Here is a 27,512-nt window from a genome sequence, read left to right as displayed (position 1 = left end):
TGAGAGCATTTCAATCTTTAGGAATCCACAGAAAACCATAGCCACATCTGGTTTGGATTCCCTTCACATTTGACTTCCGCAAAGATTATGTTAGCTTCCTGTTCTCAGGGTGGGGAAAGGATATGTTTGGAAAATATCTAAACTAGCGTTTTATATTGTTTGTTTTGTTTCCTAGCCTGCCCGCTGGTCTACAAGGATGGCGTTGATCTTGCAGGTATGCATTGTCACAGTTTTTCCAAAAACAAATACATTAACTCTCATTTGGGGTCCAGATTTTTTATGTAGACTAATTTTGAAATTTAAAATCCTTAAATGCCTGTGTTTTTCTTTCTCTCTGTTATTAGGATTTAAGATGATGGAAATGTTTGGTTTGGTTGAAAAGGACTTTTCATCTGTGGAAGGGGTTTCTATGGAGCCTGGTACCTTCAATGTGTATCCCTGTTATCGAATTCATAAAGATGCCTTGGTTTCCCAGCCAACCAAGTATGTTTCCATTGCAAGAGATTAGAGCCAATTATTTGTTTCTATAGCTCAATGTGAAAATGACGTCAAATTGAAATATGCTATAATCGTTCCCAGTAGGATTTTCCTTGATGATAAAAGCAGATGATGTTTAGATTACTTTGTTTAGAAACCTCAGACCCTCACATAATGCTGGTTGAATTTTATTATCTGTTAGTCTGAGAAAATGTATACAGATAGTTTACACTTACCTAGCGCTACTGTATACGAGGCATCGTTCTAAGTGATTATATATATTAACTCAGAGCTGCAAACAGTTCTATGGATTAGAATCAGTTATTGTCTCAATTCTGTAAACAATGACACTGAAGCACAAGGAAGCTAAAAGACCTGAATGAGATCACATGGTTTGTTTAGTGAAAATCCTGGGATTTGCACTTGGCAATCAGGCCCCAGAGCCCACACCCTAAACCATGTCACGCTAGTGCCGTGAATTCAGCTGGTTTTTAATCTTTGAGAGGTCACGACAGCAACTCCATATAGTTGAAGAGTAGTATTGGGTTTATGTAAAAATTGCATTATCTACTCGCTTTACAGTTTGTGATGCACCTAGGGATTCTTGCCCACTTATAGCAATTCTGCAAGTTCTGGGGGTGCTTGCAATTACGAATTCCTGGTTCAAGGAATCATCTCACAAGATGTCATCTGCCTCTACATTCCAAATCAACATTTGTTTTTGTCTCCAATGTGAAACATATTCAATGTCCAGGTTTTGATGTAGTGTGCATGTGTGCATGAAAAAATGAGAGAACATATTAGAGTATTAAACTCATCTATCCAATTTATCCACAAACTGCTTTTCTATCTTCTTCAAAATATTATTTATTAAATTCTAGCTTATTCTATTCCAGTACTATTCAAGTTACTTTGTTGTGCTTCATTTGGGGGAATAATATTTGAAATAAGTAGACCTCTATGAATAATTTAAACCATTTACTGTTAAAGGTAATAGCTTGTAGAAAATTGTTATAAATTCCTTTGGCTTATATAGAATATATGTGGTTTTAGATAAAGCCAACATCTGGTGTTACCTTTTGGCAGGGTTTTTTTTTTTTTTTAACATAGTCTAGGGATGAATACTAAATTGGATATTTGAAAAGTCCTCCTGGAGGCCTACCAAGAAATGAGAATTGTCAAAGGGAAAATCCTCTGCCCCACTGAAATGGCTCGTCCAGTGGGCAATGCTGTCCAGTTGCTAAATCCATTCAGTGGCTCCAAACCCTCATCTCACTCTACCTGTCACCAGCATTTGACAGTTTCTCACTTCCTCCTCCTGGTTTCACTCTTCTCACTGGACTTCTGGGACACGCTCTCTTGAGCGTGCCTACATTACTGGCTGTTCCTTTTTCAGTGATGCCTCTTCTTCTTGCCTCCACTTCTTCATTTCAGAAGGATTAAGCCTGGATCCTTGTTTTCCCTGTATCTTCCTACTCCCTGATGATCTTTTGAGTAGTGTTCAGCATTGTCTATATGCCAATGACTCCTAAATTTGTATTTCCAGTCCAGACCTATTTCCCCAAATTTAGACCTGTGTACCTAATGGCGTATTAGACATCTTGCTTGGATATCTAAATGGACATCTCAAACTTCGCCTGTTCAAGACTACATCCCTGATCCTCACTCCAGAACCAGCTTCACTTACTACCTTTTTCATCTCAATGACAATTACATCTAATTAGTTTCTCATGTGAAATATTTGACACTTTCTCACGCTCTACATCCATTGTACCAAGGAATCCCATTGTCTGTGCCTTCTCATCACCTCCATTGCCTTCACCCTTGATGGGACACTGTCATCTCTTCCCTAGATCATTGTAGCAGGTTTTTAATGCTTCCTGCTCCAATGTTTGCCTTCCCAGAGTCTATTCTCCAAGAAGCAGTCAGAGTGGTTCTTTTAAAATGTAAATCATGCCACTCCAAAATCTGACAATGATTCTCCATTCTCCTTGCATTAAAAGTCGAAGTTCTTGGGGCGCCTGGGTGGCTTAGTCGGTTAAGCGTCCGACTTTCGCTCAGGTCATGATCTCGTGGTTCGTGGGTTCGAGCCCTGCATCGGGCTCTGTGCTGACTGCCAGCTCAGGGCCTGGAGCCTGTTTCAGAGTCTGTGTCTCCCTCTCTCTCTGACCCTCCTCTGCTCATGCTGTCTCTCTCTCTCTCCTAGAAATAAATAAAAAACATTAGAAAAATTTTTAAAAAAAAGTCAAAGCTCTTGAATGGCCCATCAGGCTCTACATTATCTGGGTACCTATCACTTCTTTGACTTCTGTCTCCTTCAGTCCATTCTCAGGGCACACCACGGACACTTCACTTTAGTGTCTTTGCATTATCTGGATGTCTTTGTCTCCTTTGAGTTTTTCTTCAGATGTAACCTTCTCAATGAACCTTTGTTCAAGGGTATCCTTCTCAATGAGGCTTTGAAGTGAAACTAGCAATGATGACTTCAGTTAACATTGCAAAGTAACACACTCTAGCATTCCCAGTCCCTAGTAAATTGCTCTCTTGTTCTTGTTTTGTTTTTTGTATGCCATGTTTACCTTCTAATACACTGTTTAATTCACCCTGCTAGAATTTAAGTGCTTCTACAAAGAGGAATGGAACATTGTTGATTTTATTCATTGATATAACTTAAGTGCCTATTACAATGACTGGCACATAGTAGGCACACAATAAATGTTGGATGAATGAACTAATATATAAAGAAAATGAATAAAATGAAATATTTTTATCTATTCAAATCAAACTTTCATTTTCAAATTTATGCTAAATTCCCATTCACAAATTTATCCACTTAATAACTATTATGGAACTCCTGTATATGGAAAGGGCTATATTTGTTGCTCCAGGGAAAAGTTTAAAGTTTATAAGTGATCCACTTAATTGTTAGAGAAAGATAAGCTGGCATAGCAGGTTCAGTTTCCTGGAGGCAGATCCAGAGGTGGAGATGAGTGGAAATTGATGTGGATATAGGCTCTTGGAAGGGAACAGAAAGAGGTGTGATGAGACAGGAGAGAAGTTAAGCTGTGAAACAATCTTAGTGAGAATTCCAGTCGGTCCACATACAGGAGTTCTGCAAATGGAGCTCCCTCCACTGGAATGAGAGACTCTGGGCCTCATATGCCCTCAGACACCAGTTATTGAAACAGGTGCCATAAGAAAGTTGGCATGACCTTGGGAGGGCCTTTTCTTCTGCTGAGGCAATTTTAGAAGCAAGTTGGTATTTGAGAGTTGTCTACACAATTCACTCCCAGAAGTAGGAGTAATATGTTCTCAGTTCTTGAAGGTAGATCTGGAATGCTACATCCCAGCACGAAGCATGGCTAGGAGCGCTACTGACTACAACTTATAGTAGAAAGTGAAAATGTCTTTATAAAAAGACTGTAGTTGGGATGAGCACTGGGTGTTCTATGTAAGTGATGAATCACTGAATTCTATTCCTGAAACCATTATCACATTATATGTTAGCTAACTTGGATTTAAATAAAATTAAAAAATAAATTAAAAGACTGTAGATAAATATTACTTATAATACCAAAACTTTTGAAATGACTTAAATGTTAACTGTGTAGTAACTGCTGCTAAGAAAAAAGAAGGGGCAGCATTATATAGATTGGAGAAATATTTACAAACATTCTTTAAAAGCTGGACGGAAATGTACCACATTAAAATAGTGGTCCCCTCAAGGGGATTAATAGTGATCTGATTTTTTTTTCCTTCTGTTTTTCCAAATATTCTTAAGTGTATTTGCTTTTGTAATCAGATAAATATTTTTTTTGAAAGGAATGCAATAAAATGTTATTTTCTTTCCATTTTTCAGGTTTTTGCATCCAGACGGATTGCCCTCTGACTACACAATGAGTTTTCTATTCCGGATTCTTCCTGACACTCCAGAGGAGCCATTTGCTCTTTGGGAGATTTTAAATAAAAATTCTGACCCATTGGTTGGAGTAATTTTGGATAGTAAGTATACATATATATTTGTACACACGTGTGAGTAGTGTATGTGGTGTGCCATGCTGCCTTGCCTGTTTTGTGTACAATTGACCCTAGAACAGCATGGGTTTGTATTGCCTGAGTCCACTTCCACAAGGATATTTTTTGGTAAATGTAGCACAATATTGTAAGTACATTTTCTCTTCCTTATAATTTTTTTTAATAACATTTCATTTTCTCTAACTTACTTTATTATAGGATATAATACATATAACATACAGAACATGTGTTGCTTGATTGTGTTAGAAGGAAGGGTTCTGGCCAACAGTAGGCTATGTGTAGTGAAGTTTTGGGGATTCAAAAGTTACATGTGGATTTTCAACTACTTGGGGTGTTGGTACCCCTAACTGTCACATTATTCAAGGGACAACTATATATTGCAAAGTCGCTCATTTATATTAAACCATGAGTAAATACTAACAATAAATTATGTACCAGCTGATTCATTCATTCATCCACTCATTCTTTCAACAAACATTCACTGAGTTTCTACTATGTTCCAACGCTAGGTTTTGGGATTCAGTAGTGGGCAAGGTAGAGAGAGAGACAATTACTGGGATAGTAAAGATTTTAGGAAGAGCAAAGTTGATGGTGGGGGAATGGGGAGGGCCACTGGGAAGGGAGAAACCAGAATCATGTCTTGTACACGGATATTTTTAGTAGAAGATTCCTCATTTGAGGTTTCTTGACCCAGTTCCAACGTGTGTGTGGAGGGGTGTCAGGAGGTAGAGAGTTTTGCACACAACAGCAAGCAGTTCTCAGGTACCAGCAAGGTGTCTGAGAATTCAGCTCAATTCTTATACTGTCTACCCAGAGATGGCATCAGATTCCATAGGTTAAGGGTTCAGCCCCGTAAGACTGCTACCCCTTTTTCAGACTCCAGCCCAGTTGCAAGCCAGGCTGTTACCTGTGTTTCTGATTGGCTACAAATCAGAAGTTTCCCCCCAAACCCTCCTCCCCCCAAAAAATCAGTCAATCAAGCTCATCCTTGGATTTGATTAATTTGCTAGAGTGGCTCACAGAACAGAACTCAGAGAAACATTTTGCCTGCTCACTTACTGCTTTATAATGAAAGGGTATAACTCAGGAACAGCCAAATGAAAGAGATGCGTAAGGCAAAGTATGCGGGAAGAGGCACAGAGGTTCCATGCCCTCTCCAGGCATGCCACATTCCCTAGTCTCCGTGTAATCAGCAACCTCAAAGCTCTCTGTACCTTGTTGCTTGGGTTTTTATTGAGGCTTCATTAAATAGGCATGATTTATTAAATCATCGGCCATTGGCAATTGAACTCAATCTCTAGCAACTCTCCACTCCCTAGAGGTGGGGGAAGAGGTGGGATTGAAAGTTCCAACTGTAATCACAGGGTTGGTTCTCTTGGCAATCAGCCCTCCATCCTTAGGTTGCCTAAGGGCTTTCCAAAAGTTACCTCATTAATGTAACAAAAAACATCTTTGTAGCTCTTATCACAGAAAATTTCAAGTGTTTTCAGAGCTGTGAGCCAGAAACCATGGGCCAAGACCAAATACATATGAGAAATACATATTTGGTCATCTACATGGCCAAATATCTATTCTTATAAATCACAATATTACAGTACCTATTTCATCTCCCAGGTAAAAAAAATGCCAGCTTTGCAGCAACATATTTTGGGAAGAATGCTGGGATGGGGATATAAATTTACAAGTTGTATATGTGTGGTACATAAGCCATGATACTGTGTGAGATGATCTGGAGAGTGAGTGAGAAGAGAAGAGAAGAGGTCTGAAGACAGGGATGTTCCATTGTTTGGAAGGTAGAAAGCTGAGGGGAACCAGTGAAAGAAGCTTCTTGATCACATGATCTTGGATGTCACACATGGTGATCATTTCAGAGGATCATCAAGTTTTTGGTTTAATGTCACAAATTTTCTAAAGACATTTTTAGTTTAGGATTTCAATCAAGCCAGGAACCAAAATTTGATGGCTATTGTTAGGTGCTAACTCACATATTTAGATAAGGAATATGTTTAATGCAGTCTCCAGCCACTATTTGTAAAAGACTTTTTGGTACATGGAAATGATTCAACAGCTAACTATGATATTGTGCAAGCATTTTGCATACATACTGAAACTAAGGGAAAGCTGTAGATTAAAGGGGTATAAATAACTATCTCCCTATTCACATGAGACTTAAAAATAAAGAAATCTCTCAAAATGATTAAGACTAGCTCATTCCCTTTGAAGTCACAGTGAATAATTGCAGTGTAACCTAAGAATTAATTAGTGAAAAAAATTCCCTTTTTTGTAACATAATATTTCTTGTAATATTCCTGAAGATTAGGAAGATTTCGTTTGTTTGTGGATTTAGTTTGTTTATAATAAAAGACATATTGGAATCTCACTCCTTTGGAGCAGTATAAATTGCATGTCCTAGAATGGCTGGTTGCTCCAGTGGGTTACTAAAGCAAAGGGTCTGGTTTCTATGTCTTAAGATTTGATTAGCTTTATTCTCCTGTTTTGTCTGCCCCTAGTTCCAACTTCAGACAACCATCTCCGAGGAGGGTGTTGGGAATGAAAGTATAGAGCAGAAGGTACAGAGGAAGAATATATGTAGGAGCCTTGCCTCACCATCATCACCACATGGTTAACTGGCCAACTGAAAGCCAGGGCAACCCAGGGGCTATAGATCATTTCCTTACTTACTCATCACATTATTCTAAACACAGCCTCACAGGGCGCCGGGGTGGCTCAGTCAGGGCTCAGGTCATGATCTCACAGTTGTTGTGTTCAAGTCCTGCGTCGGGCTCTGTGCTGATAGCTCAGAGCCTGGAACCTGCTTTGGCTTCTGTGTCTCCCTCTCTTTCTGCCCCTTTCCTGCTCATAGTCTGTCTCTCTCTCTCTCTCTCTCACTCAAAAAATAAATAAATGTTAAAAGTTTTTTAAGCACAGCTTCAAAACAAAGGATGCAGTTTTCAGTCTTGACTTGAATTAAAAAAAAGTTTTTTTAGCGTTCATTCATTTTTGATAGGAAAAGACACAGTGTGAGTAGGGGAGGGGCAGAGAGAGAGGGAGACACAGAATCTGAAGCAGGCTCCAGGCTCTGAACTGTCAGCACAGAGCCCAACGCCGGGATCCAGTCCACCAACCATGAGATCATGACCTGAGCCGAAGTTGGACGCTTAACTGACTGAGCCACCCAAGTGACTTGAATTTTATTAATTAATTAACTAATCAGTTTATTTATTTATTTATTGACTTGAATTTTAGAAACATTATTTACCCGTTATAATACTTTCTAAACTGTTTTCATTTTTCTTTGATCAGATGGTGGTAAAACCTTAACATATTTCAACTATGACTACAGTGGGGATTTTCAAACAGTTACTTTTGAAGGACCTGAAATTAGGAAAATTTTCCATGGCAGCTTTCACAAGGTGAGTAATACCTTGTATACATATATTCTTTATTTGCTGTGTACAAAGCCACAGAGACATATATTCTTTATTCTATTTGTTGTGGCCCAGGCAGCAGAGAAGTGTAAACAAAATCCCACAGAACTTGGGGTCTCATATTTTAATCAGAGTAAGAATTATCTGTGGGAATATTCTGATTGGGTAGTTCTAAGATGCGACCCCAAAGTGTGCATTTTTATCAGGTACCCAAAATGGTCCAGGCTCACACTTGGAAGAATGTTGCAGTACACAGTACTGTATTATTAAGAGGACAGCTGTTAATTCGCCCCGTTACGTGTGGTGTGGAAAGAATTTCTGGTCTACCCAGCCACCAGTGCAGATGAAAGCCCACTCAGTTAAAACATGTTAAAATGTGAAGATAGTTTGTACTGATATTTTTACGCGTATACAGACAATCCCACACTACCATTATAAAAATTATTCTCAGGAAGAATTTTGTAAAACCTGATTGTAGTTCTTATTTCTGCCTGGTATTTGTGATAGAACTCTGTCCCTTACCACTTCATATCGCTGAAACACTTAGTAGTTTTGGAGATTGCTAGAGTAGACCCAACATTTACTGTTTCCTATATGGGTGGCAAATGATCCCACTGATCTCTGGGCTGTTCAGGAATGCAGCCTGCCAAGATCACAGGGAGAGCAGCCTTTAGAGGTGGTGGTGCAGAAAGCCTTGCCTCTTGACCCTCCTTCTTGTGTGTTGAGTGAAGGAAGCGTCGTTGCAAGCAATCTTCATCTGGCTTCTGTCTCCTGACCTAGAACATGGTCAGTTGCTTCTAATTGACACAACTTTGCTACTTTTTGGGGTTTTGAATACCATAGCTGCATACGAACAACTGCATACCAAGGTTCTTAATCTTCTTTGCACGAGAAAAGTTGCATACAAAAAATTGTTTTTGTTTAAAAGAACTATACAACCATAAGTATAGTATCTCAAAAACATGAGATGCAGGTAGAGATTTATTAGTTTATGATTCAAAATCATCCCATTAGCATCTCTTTGGAGTTATTGTCATTTACTCACACATTCCTCTTGATATGATTTGTTCTTGGTTAAGCAGAGTCTATTGCAAAGTAGGCAAGAAAAATTATAAGGAGATGCAAGCATGTGAGATCCATGAGTATTAAAAATCACATTGCCAAGGGCACCTGCATGGCTCAGTTGGTTGAGTGTCTGACTTTGGCTGAGGTCATGATCTTGTGATCCTGCAATGGACTCTGTGCTGACAGCTCAGAGCCTGAGACGGCTTTGAATTCTGTGTCTTCTCTCTGTGTTCCTCCCCTGCTTGCACTCTATCTCTCTCCTGTCAAAAATAAATAAAGATTAAAAAAAAAAAACGCATTGCCATCTTAACATGAACTAATAATTTTTTTTTTTTTTTAAATGTTTTTGTTTATTTCTGAGAGAGAGAGAGAGAGACATAGCGTTAGCAGGGGAAGGTCAGAGAGAGAGGGAGACACAGAACCTGAAGCAGGCTCCAGGCTCTGAGTTAGCTGTCAGCACAGAGCCCGATGTGGGGCTAGAACCCATGAACCATGAGATCATGACGTGAGCCAAAGTCAGACACTTAACTGACTGAGCCACCAGGTGCCCCTGAACTAATAATTTTCATTCCAAAGAATCCTTTATGAATCTTTGGTGAATGTTAAGCTTTACTCAACTTGGTGGAAGGTCTTAAAGAGCTATAAGTAAGAGTGATTACAAACCTGATTTTAAATTTATAAAAACCTTCTGCTTTTGTGGGTGCCTGAGTGGCTCAGTTAGTTAAGCATCCAACTCTTGATTTCAGCTCAGGTCTTGATCTCATGTGATCAAGCCCGGTATCAGGCTCTGTTTGGGATTCCCTGTCTCCCTCTCTCTCTGCCCCTCCCCTGTGCATGTGACTTTCTCTCCCTCTTTCTCTCAAAACAAATACACTTTAAAACAAAACAAAACAAAAGCCTTCCACTTTTTAGAAGTTATAAAAACAGGGGCACCTGGGTGGCTCTGTCGGTTCATTGTCCCACTCTTGCTTCCGCTCAGGGCATGATTTCACGGTTTGTAAGACTGAGCCACTTCTTGGGCTCTTGGGCTCTGCACTGACAATATAGAGCCTCCTCAGGATTCTCTCTCTCTCCCTCTCTCTTTGCCCCTCCCCTGCTCATTCTCTCTCTCACAAAATAAATACACTTAAAATTTTTTAAAATAAAGGTTATAAAAACAAAATGTTTCTCTACTTCTTTCAGTATTGTTAACAGAGCCAAACAGCCAAACAAACCAAAAAGAAAAGACTTCTCATGTAGCAAGTTACTCTACTAATAGGTCTACTAATGGATCTGTTGATTTGTTCACCAAATTATATTTAATTGAATAAATACCTTCATTTCTCATTTTTCAATTGGCTTTATTTTTTACACATTGGGTATGAAAGGGGGCCCCAAGGTCTTTTGAAAAAGTTGATAATTATATAAACAGATCCTTAAATGCAGTCAAAGAGCAAAATACTTTTGAAAACATTGTCTCCTTTTGCAAAGCAAAATTTGTTTTTTTAAAAAGGATGATCTCCCCACAAGTGGTTCCTAAAGCATGAATATTATATATTAGGCTGTCTTGCACCCAGCACGAAAGTTTCTGTAATTTGTACCAATGAAAAGTATTACAAGTTTCAAAAACAAACAGGAGCCAAATTAGATCCATCTAAATGATCGTTAAGAGGGATGTTAGTATGAAGGAAGTAAAGTGGGGAATTTAATCCAGCAGTGTTCTCCAGTTAAATAGTGGTTTAACTCCTCTTTTTAGGAAAAAGAATTCTCAAAATTTCTCCTGTTGACTTAAATTGTTTTTTTTATTATGAATTAACATAAATAAGGCATTACATAGAAATAGATATATATCCTTATTTTCAGTTCCTATGCAACTATAAAACAAAAATAAAGATCAGATAAAACCAAGTTAAAAGTAACATGATTTTAATATGAAATAATTTTAACACTGTTTTTTATGATGTTATTTCACTGATATTCAGCCTCTGCTCACAATTCAGATACAGCACTAGCTGCTAGAACTCCCGTAACTATTGCCTACTACTTTTTTCTTTGAATTACCATACCTTCTCTTATGCAGCCATTTGTAACTTTTCTTGGCTTTACTTAATGCGAAATCATTACTTGCCTATTAATTCCACTCTGTGGAATGCTCACTAACCAAGTAGCCTCCCACAAAAAAGAAATACTCATGAGGCAAACACCATCTTAAATTGGAATGTACTTATAAGCACTGAAATTTCATCACAGAGCTTGCTTACAATGTGGTTCGATTAGAATATACTTACCTTTGACAATCACCTCCAAGATAACACATATTTTCACAAATCCTCACAAAGAATGTATAGACTCCTGAATATATTACCATAGACCTGAAAATTCTAGAGATTTCACTTTGAGAAAATTGTGCCACACATTAAGCCAAAGGGCTTTATTTCTTTGGGGCCTTGAGTCACCAGAAAGAATTTCTCCTTCTCCTTCAGATTCTAGATCTCCTCTCTTCATCTTGAATTAAATAAGTATTATCAAAATGTGGTTTGTGAACAACTGGTAGGTACCATAGATAACTTTTGCTGGTAAGTCAGTTAGCATTTTTTATTTTAATATTGTCATGTTCATTTTCACGTGCGTTCAGCAAAGGTATAACTAGTGTACCAATCCTGTCATTTCAGGCTATTACTGCTTTAAAGATTTTTAAATTTTTTTTAATGTTTATTTTATTTGTAAGGGGGGGAGAGAGAGAGAGAACGAGTGTGGGAGGGGCAGAGAGAGAGAGAGGGAGACACAGAATCCGAAGCAGACTCCAGGGTCTGAGCTGTCAGCACACAGCTGGATATGGGGCTTGAACTCACAAACCATGAGATCATGACTGGAGCTGAAGTAGGATGCTTAAACGACTGGACCACCCAGACACCCCAGGATATTGCTACTTTAAAGGAAGCATAGACTGGGGATCCTTTTGAAGTCATTTTTAAAGAAAATGTTAACTAAATAAAAATAGAAGTGCTACCTGAGTGTGGGACAGTCATGGTGGTGGTAAAAGTAGAACCTTTGTCGTGTAGCAAAATGCATAGTGCCAGAATTCCTTCCCTTCCCTTTCCTACTTCTTAGTGCTGAATCATGCAGTTCTGTAAGTTTGGTTGATATTTCTTCCTGCTGCTTACCTCCTGAAACATCTTTGTTTTTACCCAGATACACATTGTTGTCAGCAAGACTTTGGTCCAAGTAGTTATTGACTGCAAACACGTGGCTGAAAAGGCAATAAATGCCTCAGCTAATATCACGTCGGATGGTGTTGAAGTCCTGGGGAGAATGGTCAGGTCAAGGGGACCAAATGGAAACTCTGCACCAGTAAGTGGATAAACAAGTGAAGCTGTGCCGTTATTATAGGAGGAAAATGAGGGTTTTCCAGGGAGAAAATTTGGATGGATGTATGGATGGATGGATGGATGGATGGATGGATGGATGGTTGGGTAAATAGATAACAGTCTCTTTAAATGAACTAAAATATACATTCAAAGTTCTTGGCAGTAAACTTTTGCTATATTATAATAAAGATAGTGTTCCAGGAATTAGACTCTTGTGTTTTCTAAAGGCACTTTAAAATGGTTATAGTAAAATGTTCATCAAATGGTTTATGGCATAAATGGTTTGTTAATGAGAATCAAAACTGTAAACCAGAACTCTAAATAAGAAAATATAAGTTTATATAAAATATATGACTATAATACACAGGAGATTTATGTAAATTTTTCATTTGGTTAGATTTGGGCATTTTTAAAAGAGATTTTTGTCATTGGTAATGTGAAGTTTACCCTTTAATCATTAAGTTATTTAAGTAAAAATTATCTTAAGACAATATATTTTCATCATGCAACACAGAATTTAAGACTAGAAGACTTCCAATTGGCAAAGAAATCACATTCCTTTCTCTCACTACCCACAAAAAAGAATAGTGTACACAAGCTTTTGTTTTTACACCTTGTGTTCACAGCTAATTAGCAACATTCTCTAATTTGAGTCATTCTATAATTAGAACCAGTTAGCCTACAGGGCATTTAATTCTTGTAAGCGGTTCCAACTATTTTAATGAACATTTCTATGTAACAGAATAATCAAGTTAATTATAAGTCACTATTATTGTCTTGTTCTTTCTAGATTTGTAGAACTAGCCAGCTATACGGAACTGGAGAATCCCTTGATGGTTCTCAAAGTTTTTTTAAGCTGAAGATCACTTTGTACAAATGAAATCTTCTAGTATGTCAAATAAATAAATAAGATTAAAACAGTCTCATACTAATTGGGAGAGAGGACATAGAGTAGCAGGTGTCCCCAGCCTTCAAAGCACAGTTCTATTTCCACTGCTCCAGTATAACCCATTTACTTTATATACCCACAAATAGTCTCAGAGTGGTCAAGTGATTTCCTCTGGGACACTTCACTATTTAGTGGCATTTCTCTTTGTAACAACATAAGGGACATCTTTGTGTACATAGGGAAACGTTAATGCTTTCAGACCTTGAGAGATGTGTGCTAATTAGCTTAATACTTAGCATTGTTGTGTCTTTAAAAATACTTTTGTTTCTTCTTTCCTTTGGAGAAGCATGGATTAGATGTTCAGAAAGAGAGACTATAAAAGCTATGGAAGGCTCTCTTGTTTTCAGTTATGGTGAGGACTTTTAAGAATGTTAACACTGGTGCAATTGCTGGCTCATTGGGTAATTCTATTTTTAATATTTTGAGGAACCTCCGTATTGATGGATGGGCATTAAGGAGGGCACTTGTGGGATGAGCACTGGGTGTTATATGTCAGTGATGAACCACTGGGTTCTACTCCTGAAACCAGTACTACACTGTATGTTAACTAACTTGAATTTAAATAAATAAATTTTTAAAAAGTATATTTACATTATAACCCTTTTGCAAGGATAGAGCCTAAAGTGAAGAAGGAAGCCCAGTGTTCCTTCCAAAGCCGAAGCCAAAACAAAGGCTTTGAAGGCCAAGAAAGTGGTGCTGAAAGGTGTCCACAAACACATACACACACGTACACACACACATCCCTACCTTCTGGGGGTCCAAGACACTGTGTCTCCAAAGGCAGCCCAAATATCCTCCAAAGAGTGACCCCAGGAGAGTCAGTCTCAACCAATATGCCATCAAGTTCCCCCTGACCACCAAGTCAGCTATAAAGAAAATAAAAGACAATAACACACTTGTGTTCATTGTGAACATCAAGGCCAACAAACACCAGATCATACAGGCTGTGAAAAAGCTCTATGGCATTGTCTTCGCCAAAGTCAACCCCCTGATCAGGTCCAATGGAGACCTGTACTATTATTATTTTTTTAGTACTATTATTATTTTTTTATTTTAAAAATAATGCATATATACTGGGTGTTATATGGAAACCAACTTGACAATAAACTATTAAAAAAAAAGAAATAATGCATATAAAATCCCTGACACTTAGTACCATTCAGTGAAGAGCAGTAGTTATTATTGCAGGATGTCAATATTACCTCCCCCACCTCACCTTTTCTAAGCCTCTAGTACTTGTTGAACACTTGATTATTTGTACCCATCTATTATTTTCTTGCTTTTCCATTTATCTACATTTTGCCCTGCTAGCCAGAGAATAAATTCCTTAAAAGAGAAACCATGCCCTGGTCTTCATTTACAACTACCCCCTTCTACACCACATCATAGTATCTAATAAATTCGGATTACCAGTAAGCTTTCAAGATACACTTGATAAAAATTAAGTAGCATGCCATCTATTTGAATTATATCGTGTCTTTTCTCAAAATGTTTCATATATATTGTATTCCATATGTAGCATTGATGGCATGTATATATGTATATATATATATATATATATATATCCTACCTTCCCCTAATTATAATTTGCATTTTACAATTACAGTTTTATAATTACAATTACAATAATTACGTTTCAAATTAAAGTCTCTGTAACAATTGTACTCCAAATATATGACCAATTAAATATCAAAGAATATATTTCTGAAAGCAAAAGAGCCTGTAGGTTTTAAATCTGCCAGCAATAAATCTTTACTTTTGGGCATGAAAGAAAAACAATTAAACAGAACACCCTCTGTGGTAACTTCCAGCCAGTAGCAGACAAAGGGGGAATTTATAGAAGTCAATAATTAAAGAGTTCTTTGTAAGGCTCCTAAGGAAAAAGTTGTGGCTTTTGTTAGAATCTGGAAGTCTACAGAGGATTACTAAATAGATTTTCAGTCTGCCTACTTATTGAAGAATTTGATTACGTTGAAATGGATAATATTAGATTAGATCTCAAGAATGTGATTGGAAACTCACTTGTTCTTTTGGGTTATTACTTAATTGTTTCAGCGCAAAGCAAGAAAGAAGTTTCAGTCTTCAGCTTTCAATTTAGAAGTCACAAATTACTAACAGAATTTGGATAGGCATCTGTACCCCACTACTCAGCAAAAGGGCACATGTAATGTGCAAGTATTGGATTATTCCAGGAGGAGTAATTGTCATATAAGAGAGATGAGTAGTTTATAGGCCAGCATTCCCTGGCAAATTCAGCAATGATTCAAAAAAATGCCAGATGATGGGAAAACTGTAATATTCAGTCTTTAAAGACAATAGATTCTTCTTAAACCAAAGTTAAGTGGAGGAGAGGTTAGTGGATTTAGGGATACAGTAACAACTATATTGAAATTGCTCACACTCGTAATAAAAACAGCTTGTGTTCAGTAATGTGAGATTTTATAGTCCCTAGTGGGACTAAGCTAGGAAGCTGGCTTAATTTAGCCTTCAAAACACATGTGGGAAGAAACCTAACAACTGTGCTTCTCCTTTCTGTTCTTCTCTCTCCTAAGAAGTTTCTTCTACTTTTTTTGATACCCGATAAAATTATAATACTGCCAGAGATGATCCTAGAAATATTTTGAGCTTTCTGGCATGTAATCATGTTCTTAGTGTGTTTCTTGCCCCCTTTCCAAATCTAACACATGTAACTATCCAATTGACATTTGCTTAGTCCTCTGCTATGTAAATAAACACGAATACAAGTTATGTTATGGAGTCTTTTATAACATAATTTACTGAGTTAAAGCTTTTATATGGGAATCAACAGTAGACTAGTCAATGATGCTACAGAAACAAGTGTAATTTTTTAAATGCTTATTTATTTTTGAGGGGGGGGCGGAGCAGAGAGAGACACACACACAATCTGAAGCAGGCTGCAGGCTCTGAGCTGTCAGCACAGAGCCTGACACAAGGCTCAAACTCACTGCGAGATCATGACCTGAGCCAAAGATGGATGCTTAACCAACTGAGCCACTCAGGCACCCCGAATCAAGTGTTTTTAAATTACAAGAAAAGGATTATGTTTTCATATGAATTATATATTTTAATCCTTAAAATAATAGTTCATATTTATCGTATGCCTACTATGGACCAGGCAGTATGTGCTTTTCTGAGATTATCTCGTTTAATCCTCCAATAACCATGGGAAGAGATACTTGTGTTATCCCCACTTTATAGATTCAGAAACTGAGACTTCAAGAAGTTAGAGAAGGATCCCCTTTCAAAAAGTGAGGAAAGTAAGATATGAGACCGTATCTGACTTGCACAAGGTTACCTGCCTGCCATGCTAAGCTCTCCTCCCCTGGGTCAGACTGATCATTATAGAACTTAAAGCATAGGAAGGAGTCTGGTCTATGCATATGCCCTGTCTGTTCACTGACATGTACAAAGACTCATCATTATTTAAATTCTGGCCCTGAAAGTAAATGCAATCAAGATGTTCCCCCCCAAGGGATCCCTACACCTAAACATTTTATTTTAATTACTACCAATAGGTACAACAGCTGTTAATTTTCACCTCCTCATTTAATTAGTGCCATCATTAAGGTTCCCTTAAATTCAATAAATGGATTGAGACCAAGCAAGACAACCATGTTCAATAGCTGGGAAGAGGTAAATGCTTAATAAATCCTGCTTTGAGATGAGTCAATAACAGTTAAACACCAAATTAAAGCAGAAGATGGCTGAGGTCTTCAGTTGCTCTTTCTCTGTATTCCTGTGGAATGTAAATCTCTCTAAGTATAATTTCAAGTACAGCTTGACTTCAAGTTACTAGCTTCATTATGCCATGCTGGAGAAAAATCAGGGGAGAAAATCTGGTTATCAGCGGAAAGTTGAGTCAGGCTACATTTTCATTCCCATTCACAGATCACAGTGACTCAACCAATGAGAAATATTTTAATCTTATTTTCATGCTAACATTTGACCCCAAATGACTTGCCTTTTGTGTTACACCCAGACCAAAATATCCAATAATGAAAAAAGAGTATTTGTTATTGACGAAGCATCCCTTGGAAGGTATTATAACAAATGAAAGCCAGAGATCATGCATCCCTGTCCCTCCCTCTCTCTTTTTCACACATATATTTTTTATAATATTCAGTTAGTTACAAAAGCAAAAAGAGGCTGACTCTTGCATTAGTTGCTTGAAGTATGATTCATGTTGAACCACATTGTCGTGCATTTTCAGGCACTCAAATATAAGATCTTTTGACATACTATGCCCGTACTGTTCCCTACCCAATTTCTACAAATATGTATGTCATTGCTTTTGTAATAAAAGTCAGAGGGTTTTTTAAAAATCAATCTTCAGATTGCCTTGGAAAATAAGTCCCTAAGTAAAGGCAGAGGAATCTTAGCAATTACAAATACAAAACAATTATGAATAAATTTGTTGTACTCACAAAAAAAGCTGCTGACTTCATCAAACTTGAAAAAGAAAAGACCGCCCACAAGCATTCCACAAATGATAGTACTGGCTTCATTTAGCACTTAGTAGGCATTCAACCCCTTGGATAAGTAAAATGAACTCCTAAGGATCTCAGTAGCTCAATGAGACAGAAGTTTAGCCAAAGCTTTGTTTGTAGACATTATCCCGTTACAGGTGCTTAGGTAGTGAATGTTTATTTGATAAACTTCAAGAAAGCATGGTCCTTACTGGGGCTGGAGGCAGTTGTTTACATACATCTTTCCATTCACTAAAAAGCTTTTACACTGTGGGCTCTATTCACAAATGGGGAATTTCTTAATGGATGAATGACTTACAGACTGAACTGAGTCTATCTAATCCTGTCATAATGGGGTCCATTTAATAAATGCCCTAGACAAATGGCATTGTAAAGTTAGGCTGGGGTGTCTGCATTTTAGACATGAGACCAAAGATCCTTTCAGTGCAAAATGAATCACAAGAGAATGAAATGTGCTGTTCAAATCCCAGCCAGAACTCTGCTTTCAACTTGTGCTTACATTTCTTAGGCTCTTTCTTCCCAGGTCCTGATCTGCAGAATGGGGTTGGCATTGTTATGATTATAGCTTATAGTAGTGAGCTGAGGATTAAATGATAACATGCAGATTCCTTGGGATAATGCCTGGCACATAGTAGGTTTGCAACAAATGTCTGCTGCTTTTGTCGTTATTTGCTTAGATTTTTCTCAACCAAAGTACTAAACAGATATGATTATTGTAGAAACAGATTACTGTAATATTTCTGCCCTCATTAAGACCACTTTCATTTTGATTCTGCTCTTTTGGCCTTTGTATTATAGACTCCTGCACCTTAAAGAATTCCATTATGAAAGGGCTGTACATGCACCATTAAAATAATATGTATTATTTATAATAACTGTATTCTAGGCACTGTTATAAATATTTCCTTACATTAACTCATGTTACTATTTTTTTAAAATTTTATTTAAATCTAAGTTAGTGTATGTATAGTGTAGTAATGATTTCAGGAATAGAATTTAGTGATTCATCACTTACATATAACACCCAGTGCTCATCCCAACAAATGCCTTCTTTAATGCCCAGCATCCATTTAGCCCAATCCCCCCTCCCAACACCCCTCCAGCAAACTTCAGTTTATTCTCTGTATTTAAAAGTCTCTTATATCTCCCTCTCTGTCTTTATATTATTTTTACTTCACTTCCTTTATGTTCATCTGTTTTGCTTCTTAAATTTCACATATGAGTAAAATCCTAGAGCTATTTGTCTTTCTCTAACTGACTTATTTCTCTTAGCCTAATACACTCTAGTTCCATCCATGTTGTTGCAAATGGCAAGATTTCATTCTTTTTGATCGCCGAGTAATACCCCATTGTTTATTATACACAACATCTTCTTTATCCATTCATTAGTCAATGGACATTTGGGCTCTTTCCATAATCTGGCTATTGATAGTACTGCTTTTCTTTGAGGAACCTCCATATTGTTTTCCAGAGTGGCTGCACTGCTGGTGGGAACTCACTTTATTGTTATAGCTATTATTATTACACTAATGTCTAGCTATAATGAAACAGCTCCTATTATTACACTAACTTTACAGATAAGGAAACTTGAGACTTGAACACATTACATAATTCATTCAAAATGACTTTGTGAGTGATTCAAGGACTACCCCCAGGCAATGTGGCTCCAAAGCCTCCCAACGCCTATGGTCCTTGCACTATCTTTGCTGCTCTTCTGCATAAAAATCAGCATCTGTGTTCCTTAAAAATGTTTTAATTTTAAAAACCTATTTTTTCTTTTTTTTAAAGAATTTTTTAAAATGTTTTATTTATTTCTGAGAGAGAGACAGCGTGAGCAGGGGAGGGTCAGAGAGAGAGGGAGTTACAGAATCCAAAGCAGGCTCCAGACTATGAGCTAGCTAGCTGTCAGCACAGAGCCCGACATGAGGCTCTCCAACCCACGAACCATGAGCTCATGACCTGAACTGAAGTCGGACGCTTAACCTACTGAGCCATCCAGGCGTCCCCCCCAAAAAACAATTTTTTCTTGGGTTGAAAACTTTAAAAGCCAAATTTTAAAATGATCATTATTTTGTTGTATGGCTGCCCTCCACAGACTCAGATATCATACCCATTGGGAATTTTTTTTTAATATGGAGAAAAATGGGCAGCGAGCCATGCACATATGTCTTCAGACAATATGATAGTTGTATATGGAAGCAAACAAACAAAAAAATCCCTGTGATGCTTTGATTCATTGATCTGCTTTCAAAATTTAAGCTTTATTGTATTAATCTTGCAAAACACACTTGGGAAAGGATATTTGCAGCAAGGCACCATTCTTAGGTATTACAAGAGAAAGCCTTATTTTATTTTCTTTATTGTCAGATAGAGCAGGCTCTTCTGCGATGCTGCATGCATTGTTAGTAACCTGTTTCATAGTACTGTCTTCCCGGGCATTCTCATTTCATCCAGAGGACCCCCTGACAGAGACAAGTTGTATCCTTTGGGAGAAAATAAGGAACCAAAAGAGTTTCTAGCACTTGCTGAAAACACCACTCACCAAAGGAAGGTTGTATATGTTAAAATGAAAAGATTTCATCCTTCTCCCAGCTCTGTAATTGGTAACACTTTTCATACTCGAAAATAATATAGGAAGAAATATAATACTAGAAGTGATTGGGTCATGAAGCTAATGTTAGCCCTTACTAGTATTTGAGTGATATTTCTGTATATTTCAAAATGTACACTGAGTTTCACCAACATACGTGAGTAGAACAAGCCTAAATATTTATGGCATGATCAATGGCTTAAATAAAAATAGACTTAGCACAGATTCTCACAATACCTGTTGTGAATTTGTAATGACACTTACAATGTTGTAAACAGTATTCATGTCCCTAACTCTCACTCCTGCTAAGATCTTTCAAGACAGGATTTTGATTATGTTCATTTTCATATTCTAAAGGCTGATGTAGTATCTGGCTTGCGTTACACACTAAAGAAAAATGTGTTGAATGTATGCATAAGCGATTGAAGTCAGAATTAATCTGACAAGGCTTTGTGAATACCTACTATATACCCCATTTTATGATGGGGACACAAAGATGAATTAGTGGTTCTCTGTCCATTGAAGAGCTCACAGTCTAAGGAAGAGTGATATAAATAATCATACTGTATAGTGGGTTATATGCTGTAAAAGAAACATGTGGAATGTTGTAGGATTGCAGAGCCAATGGTCATAACCATGAGGGCGGTACCGGGCAACTTTTAACAGAGGTGCTAAGCTTCTTTGGGTGGAGATGAGAGGCGAAGTTGTGATAAATAAGGGAGTTTGGAGGCTGGATGGAGTAATTATACACAAAATCTTAAATCACTATGTGCTTGAGGAACAAAGTTAGTTTTATATTTTGGAATGACTTTCTTATTTATTTACTGTAATGTTACAATACAAACGTATCAGTGTTCTATTATGTGATGCAGAATAGGAAATCATAATTCTAGACATAGTATGTCTACTTTTAATTCAATGACAATTCTGTTTTAAATTGCAGTTCCAGTTACAGATGTTTGATATTATTTGTTCCACTTCATGGGCCGATAAAGACAAATGCTGTGAACTTCCAGGCCTGGTAAGAATTCTTCTTTTTATTAGTAGGTTTGTTCTTTATTGAAAAGTTCTAAAGCTATATTTAATTTTCTAAAATTAAATGTGATTTTATAACATTAATAACCAGATGATTCATTGTGATGATAGTGAAAATCTGAAGAGGTTGAGAAGGAGGCGGGTCTGACATCAGAAGGACACACTGACATACATAATGGGAACTGCGCAGCTCCGGGGGTAACATTTACACGTAGTCCAGAGGTTCTCAAATCTTCTGGTTTGCAAAACTTTCAGCATTGCAATCATTTTGTTCATGGCACCCCTAAGCCAAAAGAAATGCCTAAGAATTCTGTACATGAAGGAATTAGGGCCCAAAATCCTAAACGTTGATGCTCTAAACTCAGTAGCCATATGAAAAAATAATAAACATGAATTGAAAGCAAAAAATGGTATTTTTATTTCATTCTTAAATAACCACAGTTACCCCCTAATGGGATGTACATGCCTATTGGGAGTGCATGATTTTTCATACGTTGGAATCTCATTGGATGTCACCACCTTCATTTCTTTTTCTACATGATGTTTCCCATGGTACTTGCTTTCCATCAGAGCAACTGCCAAAACCTCAGACTTGCAAGTATATGACATCATCAAAAACAGTATTTCAATATCTAACGTTAAGACTATGAACTACCTTGAGCTATTGTTCATATGAAGTCCAGTGGGTGCCAAATATTGCTATTTCTCTTGAGTTTAAAAAAACATTCCCAATGCCCCTGTGAGTTTGCTAAGGTGCCCCAGGGAATCTTGACGCACAGTTCTGAAATTGTGTTCATAATCTGTTCAATGTATGCAATGCTTCTAGAAAATCAAATTTTTTCACACTATTAGTACCAAGTATGATTCATGGGGTTATACATGTAGGTATAGAAACAGATTCACATTTTAGGATCCTTGGGGACAGCGAGCTGAAATCGATGACCCTGTAATTGTTGCATAATAGTCGTGTCATAGTAATTAAACTTGGAGAATGTGCATGGAGTAACCTTCATAAAGTCTAGAGATTAGCCTTTTTAACACCTTCCTCCAGATCACATCTGTTACAGGCTTTACATTCATGGTGACTGTGTTTGAGAAGGAAATACAGTTGGCCCTTGAACGGTGAGAGAGTTAGAGGCACCAGCTCCCCTCCCCACTCAGGAAAACATCTGCCTATGACTTTGGACCCTCCCAAAACTTAACTACTACTAGCCTTATTGATAACATAAACAGTTGGTTAACACATATTTTGTATGTTATATGTGGTATATACTGTATTCTTATAGTAAAGTAAGCTAGAAAAAAGATGTTATTAAGACAATCAAAAGGAAGAGAAAATATATTTACAGCATTACATTGCATATATTGAAAAAAAAAATCCACAAGTAAGTGGACCAGTGCAGTTCAAACCCATGTTGTTCAAGAGTTAACTGATGGGACACCTGGGCGGCTCAGTTGGCTGAGTGTTCGACTTTGGCTCAGGTCATGATCTTGCGGTTCATGGGTTTGAGCCCCACATCCAGCTCTAGGCTGACAGCTCAGAGCCTGGAGCCTGCTTAGGATTCTGTATCTCCCTTTCTCTCTGCCCCTCCCCTACTCACACTCTGTCTCTCTCTCAAAAATAAATAAACATTTAAAAATTAATAAAACAAGAGTTTGCTGTAACTTACTCGTTCTCCATCAAAATTAATTTCCAAGTTAACTCTGGTGAAGAATTAAATCAGACACTGTGATATTATGCTTAAGCACAGATGGATTGGAAATTGGAAGCAGAAACACTCAGAATCCTATGCTGTATCTAGGAAAATGCAGTCACCACTTTACCTAGGAAGGACTCAGGTCTGATGAGAGCTTTTCTTTTCATTTCTATCACTGAAGATACGCCAGTCCCATGGTAGGGAGGCATGGATGGAGGTATAGTCACATCAGTGGCAAAACCATTGTTGGGCCTCTGGTCACAGGAGGCCTGGTGTCGACCTTGTTTGGGGCCTCTTTCTGGATACTTCAGTTTGTATTTTACTCTAGATGCCCTCATATCAGGCCAGATGTGTTAGCAGGCAGGTTTCCTGTAATGAGCTGAAAGCTTTGACCAACGAAAAGTATATACAGCATATGTGGACACTCTGCTCAACCTTTTTTGGGTTTCTATTGTGAACATTTGAGAGACTGAGATTATTTTCAACTTGATCACTTAATTATCATCTGTGCTCTATTCAGTTCCAGCCTCATTTTCCCCCAGTCTTAAATAATGATGCTTATTTTCTCTTTGTCCAATGGGACTGGTGAACCCTATGAAGTTCTATAGTTTCTCATCCCAGTGCAGACTCTTTCCTGGCTGGTACTTCAAATACGGTATTCACAAATTGTTTGATAGCTGTTAGCAGGCACTCTGTCTTCATACTCCAGTAACTCATCTAGAGATGTTCAACCAGACATTCATAATCTATTTTTAATGTCCTGTGGCAACAAAATTGTGCAAGAGAAGAAGAATGAGCCCCTGTCCCAAAGCTTTAGATTGATGCTCTGATGTTTCCTTACTTTCAACTACAGAATGTGAGTCATAATTAAAGTTGCTGCGTGGAATCGACAATGCATTTAAGCACTGTTTTTATTTTGTTTTGTGTGTTTTAGTGTAGATGCAGCTCCAATGGACTACCTCAACACATTTTTTTTTTATCCTTCAGAATGAAAAAAATATCCTCTGAAATAGAAAAAAGAAAAATTTCAAAACCTGTAGTTCATAGTAATCCTACTCAAACTGAAGGCAATAGTAACGAGGAATTTTTTCTGTACCCACTTCTGTCTTTCTTCACCTGCATTCCCAAGCTCATTTTATCAACACCCTTTGGTTAAGGGTGATGATCAATGACGCACGAGACACTCAGTCATTTTTCTTTAAGGAAAATATTTTGTGAGCAGGAGAGGATATTCTTTGCCTTTCCACATCAATGTTCACTTAAAAGTGTTTTTTAAGTGTCTTAAATCAAAGTGTTCTCTTTGACCCATAAAGCCATTTGTATTGACGGTCTTGTTAACAGCTATGCTATTTTTTTTTTTTTTTTTTTCTCTTCAGAGGGATGAGGAGACCTGCCCAGAGCTACCACATTCCTGCTCCTGTTCTGAGGTCAATACAGGGACTCTGGGACCAGCAGGCCCACCAGTAAGTCTGGCCTCGTTTAGACTTAACTGCTCTTGAGCAATATTTATAGCTATCGTTCGTTGTGTGTCTACTATGTGCTTGCCACTGTGCTCAGAAGCATATACTTAATTCTGTGAGCACAGAGATGTTAAGAAACTTACCTGAAGAACACACTTTCTCTTCAAATCCGGGTCTCCGCGACTCCTATATAACCTCTATAGCATACTTATGTCTCAAATGGTTACGCATTTCAAAATCTCCCCTTTAAACTCCTGTGGTTTATTTTCAGTGTGAATGTTTCAAAGATTGGCCCTCTGCTTGTAACTTTAAGATTTGCACGCACACCCTCCCTTTGCCCATTCTGCACTACTATTGAGACATGAGGAAAATTCACCAGGAAAAACACCCTCTCTGAACATGAAGTTCCCCACCGCTGATGGGAAAGTACTGCAAAAAAGGAGAGAGAGGGAGATTGGCCAGGGTGTGGGTGAGGGAGGAGGAGGAGGAAGTAAGGAAGGAGAGAAAGAAAACATATTTGTAAACTATAAAATGTATGTAATTTGCACCATCTGGGTCTTTGGATTTGCCATGATGCATCTCTTTCCATTTAATGTGTTTAAGTGCTCATTTTATGTCTAACCTCCTAAACTGGGGTTATCAGCGTTTCCTTGAGGTGATAATGCTATATATAGCTGGTCTATGGTTAGGAAGTGGCTCATGGATCAAGGCAGAAAGACAAAGAAAGCAGGGAGGAGAAGGACAAACAAATAAAGAAATCCAGGCCTTGCAGGAGGACTATTCTGAAACCCCAGCAGCCCTTGCAGATGCTCTGCCAGAGGAGGCACCCCGCCCACATGCGTGCGGGAGATCACGCATGCGTGCGGCGGACCACTGGCTCCCAGCGGGCAGGCTCGCTCCGGGTGGCCCCGCCACCATGCTTTTCCTTCATCTGTGCGCCACATTTCCTGAACCGAACAAAAGGGAACAGAACCTGCTGAACGTATCTGAAATGTATCCCAGCAGTTTCTCCTTTACCTTTGGCATAGAGAACATTCTTTCAAGTGCAGATGTAGAACCCAAATCCTTTTTTTTTTTTTTTTTTTTGAACAGGAGACTCTTTATCCCAAAGAAGCAAATGTGGAGTGATGGTAAAAGCATTAAGTTTAAATCATAAGACTGGGAAAATCTTGGGGCACTTGGGTGACTCAGTTGGTTAAGTGTCTGACTTTTGGTTTCAGCTCAGGTCATGATCTCACAGTAGTGTGTTCAAGCCCAGTGTTGGGATTCTTCTCTCCCTCTCTCTCTCTCTCTCTGTCCCTACCCCCACCTCAAAATAAATAAATAAACTTAAACAACAACAACAAAAAGGCTAGGCAAGTCTTTGAACCATGGTGAATCTCCATTTCCTTATATGTCAAATAGCACCACTTCTTTGATGTTATGAGGAATAAACAAGAAAAAAATGTATATAAGTATCTGTGCATTACAAAACTTAAATCAAATGAGGGGCCTGGTGGCTCAGTTGGATAAGCGTCTGACTTTGGCTCAGATCATGAGTTCAAGGTTCATGAGTTCAAACCCCGCTGTGCTGTCAGCACAGCGGCGGCTTCATATCCTCCGCTCCCGTCTCTCTCTGCCTCTCCACTGCTCATTCTCTCTCTCTCACTCAAAGTAAATACATAAACTTAAATGTAAGGAGTGTCTTTAGTTTAATCTTGGAATTGAAAATGCAGATTTATTTTCAACTGTGTGTAGCTTGCTTTTTCTTTTTTTAAACCAAAATTATGTATTTGAACTTTATCAAGGGTAATGCAAATTATTCCATTATATTAACTACAGTTTATTGACCCACCACAGTGGAGGTTTTTTATTTTCCCCTACTGAGCGTCCTCTGTATGTCTCTGCAAACATAAGTTGAGAGCTCTTAACAATAACACAATCATATTTGTTGGAGAATAAGGAGGGTGTACCTTCAGCTTCATGAAGAAACTGCTAATTGCCTTTCTGGGTGGAGGTCCCAGGATCTTTTCCCACAAAACCTAAAAGAGTTCTGGTCTTCCTGCATCTCACCAGCACTGTCTAATGTGTCCAAACATGAGAATTTTTGCTTATCCGATGACTGTAAAATCCTGTGTGACTCTTATTTGAAATAAGACTTTCCCTCTCCGCTAGCCATATGGGCAGTTTTTCACTTGTGTATGAGCCATTCAGATTCCTTTTTTTCTTTTTAATGTTTGTTTTGAGAGGGGGGAGGGCACCAGCAGCGGAGGGACAGAGAGAGAGGGAGAGAATCTCAAGGAGGCTCCACACTCAGTGCAGAGTCAGACACGGGGCTCGGTCCCACAAATGTGAGAGCATGACCTGAGCCGAAATCAGGAGTTGGACACTCAACTGACTGAGCCACCCAGGCACCCCAGATTTCTTTCTATGTAAATACATGTTTATAAACTTTTGGGGGAGTTTGTTGTACAGATTTTTTGCTTATTAGTATCCAAGAGGTTTTCTGTATCCTGGACACTAATCTTTTATTAGTGAAATGGTTTGCAAGTATCATTTCATGGTCTATGGCTTGCTTATTGCTGTTTATGGGAGTTTTATTGTCTATACATTTTAATTACAGTGTAGTGAGACTTAATATTTCTGTGAGCTATCATCCTTTATGTTGCTTTTTATTCCTCTTTTAGCCATGGTTTATTTAGAAGTGTCTTTTTAAATTTCTACTTGTATGTACAGTTTTCACATTTTTCTTATTGTTGTGTTAATTTTATTGCATTTTATCATGGGAAATAGTCTATATAGTACCAATTTTTTGACATTTGTTGATTTGCTTTGTGGCGTTTTGTCAGGTTTTACAGATCTTCCATGTACGCTTTAGGAGAATGTGCATTTTCTAATTGTGGAGTTCAGAATTCTAAGTACAAATATCCAGTAAATCAAAT

At 37.9% G+C, this 27,512-nt stretch overlaps 1 protein-coding gene across 1 annotated transcript in view; it reads left to right on the top strand.

The window, feature by feature from the left end:
* Positions 1-27,512, top strand: part of COL14A1 (collagen type XIV alpha 1 chain) — a 203,988-nt gene that overhangs the window by 112,705 nt on the left and 63,771 nt on the right. The window contains exons 29-35 of the mRNA XM_039227241.1: positions 176-214; positions 345-483; positions 4,337-4,479; positions 7,816-7,925; positions 12,177-12,335; positions 21,343-21,420; positions 24,508-24,594. Of these exons, the coding sequence (XP_039083172.1) occupies positions 176-214; positions 345-483; positions 4,337-4,479; positions 7,816-7,925; positions 12,177-12,335; positions 21,343-21,420; positions 24,508-24,594 (755 nt within the window). The remainder of the gene's footprint in view (positions 1-175; positions 215-344; positions 484-4,336; positions 4,480-7,815; positions 7,926-12,176; positions 12,336-21,342; positions 21,421-24,507; positions 24,595-27,512) is intronic.

The sequence above is a fragment of the Hyaena hyaena genome, unplaced genomic scaffold (assembly GCF_003009895.1).
Source record: "Hyaena hyaena isolate Hyena2069 unplaced genomic scaffold, ASM300989v1 scaffold_26, whole genome shotgun sequence".
NCBI classification, from domain to species: Eukaryota; Metazoa; Chordata; class Mammalia; order Carnivora; family Hyaenidae; genus Hyaena; species Hyaena hyaena.
Note: the sequence above shows the minus strand (reverse complement) of the source record. Positions and strands in the feature narration are given on the sequence as shown.